The following is a 13,136-nucleotide window of genomic DNA, read 5'->3' as shown; positions in this document are numbered from 1 at the left end:
TCGCCCCGCAGTTCGCTCATCACTGCAACGACCACGAGGCCGACCCATCCACGTCATGCGCCATCGACATGGCGGACTCTGACAAGGAAGATTAGGACATGGGCCAGGAGCACGCCTGGTGTCCCATGTGGATGGTGCTCCATGTCTTATTCTTTCCCTCCCGTAGTTCCAATTCCCGGGGCTCTCGGCCGGTGAGCTTGCGGGACATGAAAAATACAGGACGAGGGACACACACACTGCCATGACCGGCGAACATTTAGACTAGGTTTAAAAAGTGTCATCCGTTTTGTTTAGTTGAAATATGTTGAAAATGTAAAGAATTTGGCGCGGTTTAAATGAAAATAGTCCATTTACGTGTAATTTGTTTTACTCCCTCTGTCCCATAATGTAAGACTCTTTTTGACACTAATACAGTGTCAAAAAACGTCTTACATTATGTGATGGAGAGAGTATTTGTCTAAATTCATTTGAAATATGTGTCTAATGTTGGATGGACAGCTCTGAACGCCTCCACGGACGGGTACAGTGTGCAGTCCGCGTTTTAGATGCATGTGGGACGCGTGTGTCGGTGGCAGGAATTGAACGAACGGAGGAGGTCACTCCAACGTGGCCTGTGTAATCTTCAAATAAGAGAGAACGTGACACCACACAATCAGACACGCACACACACAATCAGAGAGGGAGAGAGAGAGAGAGAGAGAGAGAGAGAGAGAGAGAGAGAGAGAGAGAGATGGCAGCCGCTGGAGTTAACAGGGAGCAGAGGTGGAGCCTCGCCGGCGCAACCGCGCTGGTCACCGGAGGCAGCAGAGGAATTGGGTACGTACATACACATGCTGCATTCAAGGAGCAAATTTCGTACTACGCTGCATGCTGCTAACTGGCATCAGACGACAGGCATGCAATCGTGGAGGAGCTTGTCGGGCTCGGGGCGCGGGTGCACACGTGCTCCGAGAACGCGGCGGAGCTGGAGGAGAGCCGCCGGCGGTGGGAGGAGATGAAGCTGCCGGTCACCGTCTCCGTCTGCGACGTCTCCGTGCGAGCAGAGAGGGAGAAGCTCATAGAGACGGCGACGCAGACCTTCGACGGCAAGCTCGACATACTAGTAAGATTAGTCTGTCTGTTCGATCAAAGTCAATTCACGTAATCTGTTACTGTTTTCTCAGTTATCTACTGAGGTAGGTCAATTTTCAGCTCGGGTTATTTTGCACCAACTCTATGTAGGTAAACAACGTGGGACGGAATCTGGCCAAGGCGTCGGTGGAGTGCACGGCGGAGGAGTACTCGCATCTCATGTCGACAAACTTAGAGGCGGCGTTCCACCTAAGCCAGCTCGCACACCCCTTCCTCCGAGACGCCTCCGTCGCCGGAGGAGGCAGCATCGTTAACATCTCCTCGGTTGCAAGCTCACTTGGCTACTCGACCCTCGCAGTATACTGCATATCTAAAGGTATGCCAACCAAGGTTCTTGATTTTTATATGTTTACCGTACACGCAAGTTCTTACTTGATGCAGCCACATACCAACCCTTTTTTACGAAAAAAAAGGTGAACCTGGTCTGTGCATCGTTGCGACGCACACGGCTATTTTTATTAGCAAACCAGCGGCACTTAATTTGGAAATTGGGATGAAGAGCATAGTATCAAAGCTATTTTTATTAGCAAATCAGCGACGCTTAATTTGGAAATTGGGATGAAGAGAGTAGTATCAAAGCTATTTTTCTTAGCAAATCAGCGACACTTTAATTTGGGAATCGGGAGGGAGAGAGTAGTATCAAAGCTATTTTTATTAGCAAATCAGCGACACTTAATTTGGGAATTGGGATGGAGAGAGTAGTATCAAAGTATCTGGTGATGCAGGACTTAAAATCAATACTTACATAAGTGACGCACTACGATAGTGATAACTAAATCTCTAAAGTCGAACTAAGGTGCAAAAATTACTTCCATTGATGTTATTAATATATTATGTCAAACATGCAGGAGGAGTTAATCAGCTTACAAGGAGCCTTGCTGCGGAGTGGGCTCAAGACAAGATCCGTGTCAACTCCGTCGCTCCGGGTGGGATCAATACCGAGCTGCAAAAGAGTGTACGCACCGACCCCACATGAAAAAGATAAAGGAAATTTAAGAAATGCACAAGCCTAAATATTTCACCTAACTAATTTGAGCAAATAAGTCGTTATAAGGGACATTTTTTATATGCTCTTCTACTTTTTTTTCTCAGAATTTAACTTTTACTTTTAATATTTGCTATCTTGCCTGGCAAAACGATAACAAGTGATATATGTTGGATCAAACTTAACAGGTGGATCCGGAGATTGTAGAAAATACGTTGTCAAGAACTCCGATGCATAGGCTCGGTGAGCCAGTGGAGGTGGCATCAATGGTGTCGTTCCTGTGCATGCCAGCAGCTTCCTACGTCACCGGCCAGGTCATCTATGTCGATGGAGGCCGAACCATCAGCGGCTAATTAATTATTCCAAGCTACTTTAGTAACCATTAAGCTCCTCTCCCGGTTGATAAGTGAGAATAAAATTAGGTTGTGTTTGGTTCTGATATGTATTCTAAAAAAATTGTTGTGACTTGTGAGCGGTAAGAAAGTTATTATAAACTTTCAGCTATGGAAAAGCTGAAAGTTGTTTGGTTGAGAGACAACCGTGAAATTGTAGATTTGGCTGTGAATTGGAACACTTCTTTCAAGTTGCTTAAAATTTCTCCAAAACATTATTTTCAACCATTCTTAGTGAAATAACCTAATGGTCTGTTCCCATTTTCAGCCTCTTATTTGAATATTTCTATGAGTTCCTTCATATGTGCATCATTCCACAGCGCCTTCTCAGTCATACTTCAGTCAAGAAAAAAACAAATTCAATACAAGAGTATAGTACAACTATCAAATCTGCATGAACATAACACTACTAACACTGGATGCTATCCAAACACGAGTTCAAACAAAAATTATGAACATTTACCCATAGAAACATTACCACAAACGCATATCAAACACAATTCACTCACATATAAACTTGAACATGTACTAGAAAGTAGCAATATGCAACAAGTACTAATGAATATGTGCTCACAATATCCAATCTACTGCTAGTAATGATCCAATACAGAAAACAAAACAAAATTAATGAACAGAGAGGGTTGAGATGCAACACAAAGGATGGAGGGGGCGAGGGAGGTGAGAGAGAGGGGGGGGGTGATGTAACTTGCTGTAGAAAGGGGCTGAAAGGATCGGTATGGTCGACTAGAGGGGGTGAATAGCCGACTAACAATTTTTAACTTCTTTCCTAAATTTTAGGTTATCAACAAGAAAGTAAGTTGTCTAGATAATAACCACAAGCAAGAATATAAGCAACACAATATAAGTTTGCACAAAGTAAGTGAAGCAAGAATAAACCGCAAGTAGAAACGACGAGGTTTTGTCCGAAGTTCTCTTGTTTGGGGGAGGTACATCTCGGCTAGAGGGGTGTGGAGGCATAAAGCACCCCAAGCGCCACAATTGCTGACCTCATTCTCCTCACGCCTCGCACAATGCAAGGTGCCACGAACTCACTAGTTGTGTCCTTCAAGGCGGCAACCGGACCTTCATAAATAAGGTTGGGACAATCTCCACAACTTAATTGTAGATTCCTGACGGCACCATGAAGCTACACCACAATGGAATGTGGCTCCGAGGTGACCTTTTTCGTCTAGGGTGCCGAACACCCAAGAATAACAAGATCCACAGTCAAATGTAGGGGAATCAAATTACCTTTGGTGGAATTTCAAATCTAGGTCTCCTCCCTCAATCCCTAGCAAATCCAAAAGTTTGGTTGGCCAAAGAAGGAGATCGGGCAAGAAGAAGCTTAGAGCATTGATGAAGGAGATACAGAAGCAATAGGTATGTGGGAGGAGAAAGAACCCCCACCATTTACAGGTCCCTCTAAATCTAATCGATATGCTTCGGAATTACACTGGTCGATACAACCGCCTGTAGACACACCTTCCAGAGGGGTACTTTCGTCAGGGTGATCTGTAGTACCGGCTATAGAAATATACCCGGAACTACCACCGGGCTACGCCCTTGTACCGCTTCAAAACCAAGAAGAATGCCCCCCCCTGAGCGGTGGTTGCCCCGGTACATGAACCGGTAGTGTCGCTCCAAACTGGGAGCGGTACAACCAGCTGGGTGTCTAGCAGAAGTCCCGGGCGGCACAACCGCTGGGCAAAGCGGTACAACCGGGTGTGTAATTTCAACACATGTTAGAGTTGGATTGTCTCCTCGAAAATGGATAGGAAGGCAATGTGGGTGCAATATGAGTTTTGTGTACGTGATTTGATTCCACCCGTACTTTCCAACGCGGATGCCCTCTTAATAGTACGGATTTTCTTTGATCAAAGAAATAAAAGTGTCGGAAATATGCATGTGTAGCTCAAGCACACGGTTAGTCCACAAATTGCATTGTCGTCAAGACCAAAATACCAGGGAGGGAAATGCCCTTTCAGGGGCGCTGTCAGGATCTGCTCAGATCGTGGCATTCGATGCTGGGCGGTGACGGCTATGTGTAGTAGCGGATGGAGGGGCAGAAATAAGGTGGCTGGGCGGAGGAAGGACTGGCGACGTATCGATGAAGGGCCAATCGGAGGGCAACACTACGATGGATGGCCCGTCGAAGGGGTGGTGCCACCCAGCGAGCCAACCCTAGTTCCTAGTGGCGGCATGCTGCTTCCGTTTTCTTATGGGGGGCGAGGAGGAGTTCGGGGTCCTTACGTGGTCTTACAATTTTCAAGGGAACGAGGAGAGTTGTTCAGTCGCTACCCTCACGCACACTGTGAAGTAAAATAAAACAAAATTCCACTTACTAGTGTCAAAGGTGGGTAAATACATCCCAACTTCTAGGGAGCATAAAAACAGTTTGTTAAGAGAAATGTTGGGGCATGGCTGCAGTGAAAATTGCACTACGAGAAGTCACAGATCTTACAGAGTTGGTTTTACTCGAGACCCTCTTTGGTTTAGCTTACATGTTTTCTACCTAGAACTTGGCGAATTTTTGTCCAAAAAGACCACGTGCCCAGTGTAATTGACAGAAAGGACCACATCCAAATCAAATTGCCAGAAAAGACCATCCGAGTCGTGGCGGCAGGCGCGCCAGCCAACACGTGGCAATTACCGCCACGCTCGGAGGCAGCAACCCCTGCCACCACAGCTCCAGGCGGCAGGCACTGCGTTACAGGCCCAGGCGAATGACGACAAAACTTGGCGAGTGGGGGCTAAATTTCGTGTTTTGACCCTTTTTTGTAGTTTAGCCGGATCTGGCCCCGGTTCAAAATTATTTCGATATTTGACCCTTTTGCTACTGCCGCAATCTATGGCGGTAGGTTTGCATAGCCTACCGCCAGGACCTTTGGCGATAGGGAGACGGCAGCCGCCGTCATTCAAACGGCTAGACGCTGACCTGGCAGACACCCTACCGTCGGAGAGGACGGCGCTAGGATGTACAGACCTACCGCTGGAAGCCCCAACGGTAGGGTGTGCAACCCTACCGCAGGTCAACTGCCAATTTGGTCATAGGACCCATGGCCGTGGGGTGAGGCCCCCTACCGCCTTAGTCCCTGGCGGTAGGCTGGGTAAACCTACCGCCAAACGCGCAGGCGGTGGGGTCCCATCATAGTGCATTTGTTGCATAGTTTGTATTTTAAGTAGTTGTTGAACAAACTATGCTCTTTTCAATGTTGTAATGACTGGCATTAAGTTAACTTAATGTTAAAACTGAATTTGGCAGACAAACTTATGAAAAAACTGAATTTGACACCATATAGTTTCATATTCATTGAGAACATAATTGAAAAGCACAAGGCATTACAACATGCACATAGTTTCATATACATTGAGAACATAATTAAAAGGCACAAGACAAACTAATAGGATGATCTTCAAACAAGTTCAGAGAGCGGGAAGACATCTTTAGAGCTTGTTGTATGTTAGCCCTGGCCGTGGAGATAGAAACGGCAGCGGATCCATCGGTTCAGGCGGAGGCAGAACGCTGGTCGGCATCCGACAGTTCAAGCACTCCCACCTTGCCTTGCCCGCTGGAGTTTTCGCCTCCGCCCTTCCCCAGTTGATGATGTCGAAAGCTGATGCACTTGGGGGCGGCATCCTGGCTCTCTCCTCCGCATTGCTTTCGAAGTAGATTCTCTTGCCAAAATTGCGTAGCTCCCAATCGGCGTGCTGCTTGGCAGCTTCAATGCACCCTTCCCGGTGGAGACGGGAGATAGTTGGATCTTCCTCCATCTCTGCCTTCACACTCTTCCACTCCTTCACGCTCTACGACCCACACTTTACATCATCGAGGATCCGCTCTGCCCTCTCGTGCCACCGCATTGCCCTCGTTACCTCTAGGACCTCGTCTGAGACAGATCCCGCCGGCTGAAGTAGCTCGGGGAAGGCCTCTTACATGTACGGAAGCGGCATCTGTGACGGGATGTGCTCCACGGTTCCGTACCTAAACCTAGGATATATGAGTTAATCTTTCAATAAGCATATGAAGTTTTTTTAACACGAACATGAATTAGGGTTTGTAACATGAACATGAACATCAATTAGGGTTTGTAACATAAACAAAGTACATCATATCAATTACGGTTCATCATGATTTTTTTTAAAACATGAACATGATTTTTTAACATGAATATTAATTAGGGTTCATCATATCAACATGCATCATCACATCTAAATAAAATCCACCAAAAGTTTTACATATCAAACTAAATTGACTCAAACTAGATCATTCCTAAGCTACAAAAAAACTCAAATCAAGTTCAAAAAGGGGAGTGATTTGACTCAAACTAATAGGAGGGATCAGAGGAGCTTACGGTTCTCGTTTCGGGGCCATCTCGATCCGCAAAATCGGTGAAGGAATGAAGAAGATCCGAGAGGGGAGGGGAGGAGATGAGAGAGGGGGCGAGAGGAAGAAGAACGGGCGAGAGGAAGAAGAATGGGTTGCTGAGTGGGGGGGTAAGGGGCGGGGCGGGCGGCCCGTGGCATATAAAAAGGCCCCCCGTCCTACCGCCAGAGGGAACGGCAATAGGGTTTGCAGTCCTACCGCCATGGCCCCTAGCGGTATGGTGTGCAACCCTACCGCAGTTCTGTTGGCATTTTTTTTCATAGTACGCAGGCGCGTGGGGTCAGGCCCCCTACCACCAGAGGCTTCGACGGTAGGTTGTGGAAACCTACCGCCCCAATCCCTGGTGGTAGGTCCTGACCATAGTGCATTTTTTAAACATTACTTGTTTTGTCTTAAATTTTTTGCACATAACAATTCCAATACTTAAAACAACAAGCATATGTATCACATATATGAAGAATATCTCACGAGCAACTGGTTCAACTAAGAAAGATGGTTTACATAGCAAGCACACATCCACAAATGTTGCACGAAGTTTTACATAGCAAAGTTCAACAATTACGAAATAGTTTCACGAGCAAATGGTTCACGAAGCAAACATATAATGTTTAACTAGTTCAATGGCACGACAGCAACTTCAGTCCCTCCTTCCCCTCTTCGAGGTACGGTCCTCGTTGGTCTATGATCGCTTCTCGACCTTCTTATTCTTGAGAGGACACGCTCTCTGAAACAGGGATGGACTTTTCCAATCCTTCTTCAGCACATTCCTCTTCTCACGCTGGGTTGTCTGAGTTGCTGGAGGTACGCCATCATCATCGTACTCCTCCTCCTCATTGTCCTGTTCCTCCTCATCTTCCTCTTCCTCTTCTTCCCCATGTTCTTCTACTGCTCCCTCCTCATCCTCTTCTTCATCTTCACCTTCTTCGTCATCGTCCTCATCCTCGTCCTCTTGAACCGCCCTAGACGACGAGGTGGCATGGCTCGATGAAGCGAGGCCATGCAATGGTGCTGCAGGAGCAAAAGCATCATCAGTGGAGGTAGTGCACTCAAGCAGGCCCACAAGCTTGCGACATTTGTTGACGAACTTCTGCAATGAGAACGAAACAATAAACAATGAGAACATCTGCAATGACGAACTTCTGCAAATGAACTTAAGAAAATTAACTCCATGTTACCTTTGCCGTTTCCCTCAACTTGTTTTCACTAGCTCGAGTCTCGGGGGTAGAACTAAGCGCATCAGAGGCTTCAAAAATGCTTTTATTCAGCTGTGAGGACTGCAAGGTAATAAATTTAGTCACTACCACTAAAGTTGAATTCGTCCAACCATCCGTTGAAAACAGATAAAAACAACTTACCACTCTGTTCATGAGGGGTCCTGCTACTTCTTGAGCTTGTGTTGGTTTTTCCCATAAAGAGGAAAGGGTGATGCAGCAAAGTAGAGTAAGTATTTCCCTCAGGTTGAGAACCAAGGTATCAATCCAGTAGGAGACAACACACAAGTCGCCGAATACCTGCACAAACAATCAACAAACTTGCACCCAACGAGATAAAGGGGTTGTCAATCCCTTCACGGTTACTTGCAAAAGTGAGATCTAATAGAGATAGATAAACAGTAAAGTAAATATTTTTGGTATTTTTTGGTTTATAGATCGGAAAGTAAAACATTGCAAAATAGTTGATCAGAAACTAGTATGTTGGAAAATAGAACTTATATGATGGAAAAGAGAACTTATATGATGGAAAAGAGACCTGGGGGTCATAGGTTTCACTAGTGGCTTCTCTCAAGATAGCAAATAATACGGTGGGTGAACAAATTACCGCCGAGCAATTGATAGAAGAGCGCATAATTATGATGATATCTAAGGTAATGATCATGAACATAGGAATCACGTCTGTGTCAAGTAGACCGAAACGATTCTGCATCTACTACTATTACTCCACACATCGACCGACTCCTGCCTACATCTAGAGTATTAAGTTCATAAAGAACAGAGTAACGCATTAAGTAAAATGACATGATGTAGAGGAATTAACTCAAGCAATATGATGAAAACCCCATCTTTTTATCCTCGATGGCAACAATACAATACGTGCCTTGCTTCCCCTACTGTCACTGGGAAAGGACACCGCAAAATTGAACCCAAAGCTAAGCACTTCTCCCATTGCAAGAAAAACCAATCTAGTAGGCCAAACTAAACCGATAATTCGAAGAGAGTTGAAAAGATATAAAATCATGCATATAAGAATTTAGAGAAGGCTCAAATAATATTCATAGATAATCTGATCATAAATCCACAATTCATCGAATCTCGGCAAACACACCGCAAAAAGAGTATTACATCGAATAGATCTCCAAGAACATCGAGGATAACATGGTATTGAGAATCAAAGAGAGAGAAGAAGACATCTAGCTACTAGCTATGAACCCGTAGGTCTGTGGTAAACTACTCACGCTTCATCGGAAGGGCAATGGTGTTGATGTAGAAGCCCTCCATGATCGAATCCCCTCCGGCAGGACGCTGGAAAAGGCCCCTAGATGGGATCTCACGGGTAAAGAAGGTTGCGGCGGTGGAAAAGTGTTTTCATGGCTCCCCCTGATGGTTTTGGGGTATAAGAGTATATATGGGCGAAAGAATTAGGTCACGAGACCTCTGAGGGGCCCACGAGGTAGGGGGCCGCCCTATCTCCCTCAGCGCGCCCTCCACCCTCGTGGCCACCTTGTTGCTTCTCCGACTTCATCTCCAAGTCTCCTGGGTTGCTTCTAGTCCAAGAAAGATCATCGCGAAAGTTTTATTCCATTTGGTATTCCTTTTCTGCGAAACTCTAAAACAGGCAAAAAAACAGAAACTGGCACTGGGCTCTAGGTTAATAGGTTAGTCCCAAAAATAATATAAAATAGCATATAAATGCATATAAAACATCCAAAACAGATAATATAATAGCATGGAACAATAAAAAATTATAGATACACTGGAGACGTATCAGATTTGTACTCCCTAAACCCGCCTTTAAGCTCTCTGATGCTCTCATTGTAGGCTCCATTCTCGGAGGCATCATCGAACAGGTCTTCGACATCAGCTGTCATCCACTGGAGCCTCAGACGCAGACGATGCTTGATGCCATCGTCGTACCACAGCATGTGATCCTTGTAATCGTCCCAGTCAATCACTTTCCTCTCCACATCTTTGCGGGTTTTGCACTCGTTCCATTCCTTCACGTATCTCGCATGTTGGTCTTCCCAATCTATGATTGACTAATTGTTCTTCCTGCTCATCTTGCAATGCATAAGAAGGAATGTAGAACACCCTAAGAATGAATGTAAAACATCAAAACAAGAACTTGGTATCGATGAGGACGCCTGGTGGTACTCACTGGTGTAGGTCATATCCACCAGTATCGCAGATGATGCCGATTGATGGTGTGCGTTGCGCCTTACCAAATTGTGGGGCAACGCGCTGTAGCAAGTGGTACTCCACGATATAGACACAGATCATGGGCATGATGCACCGCCAGAGAAGCCGGTCATGCTTGCACATGCTGTTCAGCTCGAACCCCCACTCTCGTTCATCACCATACGGCCGCCAGGTAAGCTAGTATCAAACAATGTAAGCTCAAGTGAAAGTGTCACTGAAACTATTCGAAATCTAGTTCTTATACCTGGAAAGGCGTCAGAGCATCAAGCTCGTTGCTGAAGACCTCTGTACAAGGCCTTGGATTCACCTGTGTAGACAGGAACCACGTCCCAAGCGTATGCGACAACCGGGTACCGATCATCTTCGTCCTCTTCGCCATAGTCCATCCAGGCACGCAAGGGAAGCTTCTCCGGACAGCCCACCGGGATTCAACCCCACATCCAAATGGAGAGGCCCCATACACATCGACACATACCGGACGTGTCTTCCGCCCTCTGGGTCGCGTCGTCAAGCTACAAAACAAGTATAGAAGATAAGATGTCATAATCTAAGGCAGCACACATCCATGATTATTGAAACATAGTTATATTTCACTTACGAACGATATAGGTAGGCGAGGGCGGTGGCTCCCCAGCTGTACACCGCATCCCAGTCCTTTAGGAACTCGAGATACATCCATAGGGCAGAGTTCCCGGAGCAGTCTGGAAACACTACCTCCGTGAGAAGATACCACAGGTAGGCCCTAGCGTACTGCTCCACCAACCGAGGTTTGACATCTTCCGGGCACTTGCTCTGGTACTCCAAGAGCCATGTGAGCGGTACGCTGGAAGTCCGGTTGTTCTTAGTGGGGGGGGGGGGGCAGTCGCCGATGAGGGTGACAACCCTATCGTGCCAGTTCGTCCTCTCCACTCGTCCTGTGAGAGCACGACCCTCGAGCGGTACGGCCGTAAACATCCCCCAATCCTGGAGGGTCACGGTCATCTCCCCACATGGAAGATGGAAGCTATGCATCTCTGGCCGCCGCCGGTCGATCAAAGCCGTGGGAGCTGAGTGGACGAGCGTTGGCGGCTTACGCTTGAACTGCAGGACTAATCCCAATAGTCAGGCTCTCCTGTAGAATGGTGTGCACCGCTCGTCGTACTCCATCTTAACAGTCGTCTTGTGAGCCCTCATCCGCAGTGGCGGGAGCATTTGTGAAAATCAAGAACCAAACCAGCATAGACATAATAGTTAGCAACTTGTTTTCACGAATTTGAAAGATTTGGTTTAAGAATGGTAATTACCACTCCATTCTCAATGAAACGGGCATGGTGACCCTTGTCGAACTTAGGGTCAAGCATGGTGTACTTAATGTCGATGTCGTCCACAAGAGGTGGCCTCCTAATTTTTTTGCATAAACATAAACATAAGCATATCAAAAGAATTTGTAAAATGAACTAGGAAACATATAGGTCATGCATCATATCATATCATACCAAGGTTCAAATGCATCTTATCATATCATATTTCTCCAACAACATCCAACATGCATCATATCATATATTTTTCAAAAACAAAAAACATGAACTAGAGTTCATCTTGAGGGGTTCACCATTTTTACTCCAACAAAATCCACTACTTGCATCATATAACATCCACATGCATCCTATATCACAACAAATATCTCCAATATTCATCATATCATAAAAAAATTTAACACAAAAAATTATGAACTAGGTTCATCTTGAGGGTTCAACATTGGTTCTCCACCTACATCCACTGCTTGCATCATAGCATATCAACACACATCATCATATCACAACAAATTCCTCCAACATGCATCATATAAAAAAAATCTTCCAAAAATAATATGAACTAGGGTTCATCCTCACATAAGCATACTAGAGTTCATATCCAACACATGATAACATCTAGAATCATCCTAAATCAATCCTAGGGTTCAATTTTTTTAATCTACTTCAAAAAAGAGGAGTGATTTGAATCAAAAAATGCGACGAATCGGAAGCTATTTGACAAAAAATAATTGGGGGGATTGAAGGAGCTTACTTTTCTTTCTTCGAGGCCATCTCGATCTGCAAAAACGGTGAAGAAACGACGAAGATCAGATGGGGGAGTGGAGGAGATGAGAGAGGGGCGAGAGGAACTGCTCTGTTCTTGGGGGGGGGGGCTGGGGGGGGGGGAGAAGGCCTGGGGCGAATGGCCCACGGGCTTATAAGTGTCCATATCCTACCGCCAGGGACCCGGCGGTAGGTTCAGACGGCCTACTGCCAGGATCAACGACAGTAGGGTGCGATGAAGGCCGTTAACGCCTGCTGACGTGGATAACTTTCCTACCGCCGCAGGTTCTTGCGGTATGCTAGGTAATCCTACCGCCGGGCCTCGTGGCAATAGGAAAAAGGATCATATTTAAAAAATCAAACAGGGGTCAGATCTGGACAAACTACAAGGAAAGGGTCAAAACATGAAATTTAGCCGCGAGTGGGCACTGCTGCCACATAGCCAGGCGGCTGGCAGTGGCCCGATAGGCCTTGCTGCCACGCACCTAGGCGGCAGGCACATGCATTCTGAAATGCCACTCTAGCAGTAGCAGTATGTGGCTAGCTAGCTAGGTACCGTGCCACTCTTGGCTTCTATCTACAAAGATTGTTTTAACTACTGACACTCTATACCATCCAATTTGTTTTCTGGGGAAGATAAACAAACGTCGGCCAACAAGTGAAGATGTAACACACTTTAGGAACTCACTGTCCTGAAAATTAGATAGAAATATCGTTGTTTATATACTTCCCCAACCCCCATTAAGTCAAAAAACTGGATGACCACCTGCGTCG

The 13,136-nt window shown here is 45.9% G+C and overlaps 1 protein-coding gene across 1 annotated transcript; it reads left to right on the top strand.

Moving 5' to 3' along the window:
• Nucleotides 1-586: 586 nt before the first annotated feature.
• On the top strand, nucleotides 587-2,647 carry LOC123110224 (noroxomaritidine/norcraugsodine reductase). The gene is made up of 5 exons (XM_044530702.1): nucleotides 587-816; nucleotides 895-1,102; nucleotides 1,222-1,447; nucleotides 1,980-2,086; nucleotides 2,305-2,647. The coding sequence occupies exons 1-5, from the start codon at nucleotides 731-733 to the stop codon at nucleotides 2,467-2,469; spliced, it is 792 nt and encodes a 263-aa protein (XP_044386637.1). The 5' UTR covers nucleotides 587-730; the 3' UTR covers nucleotides 2,470-2,647.
• Nucleotides 2,648-13,136: the final 10,489 nt, after the last annotated feature.

This window comes from Triticum aestivum, chromosome 5B, assembly GCF_018294505.1.
Source record: "Triticum aestivum cultivar Chinese Spring chromosome 5B, IWGSC CS RefSeq v2.1, whole genome shotgun sequence".
In the NCBI taxonomy this organism is placed as follows: domain Eukaryota; kingdom Viridiplantae; phylum Streptophyta; class Magnoliopsida; order Poales; family Poaceae; genus Triticum; species Triticum aestivum.
This window is presented reverse-complemented; position numbering and strand designations above follow the sequence as displayed.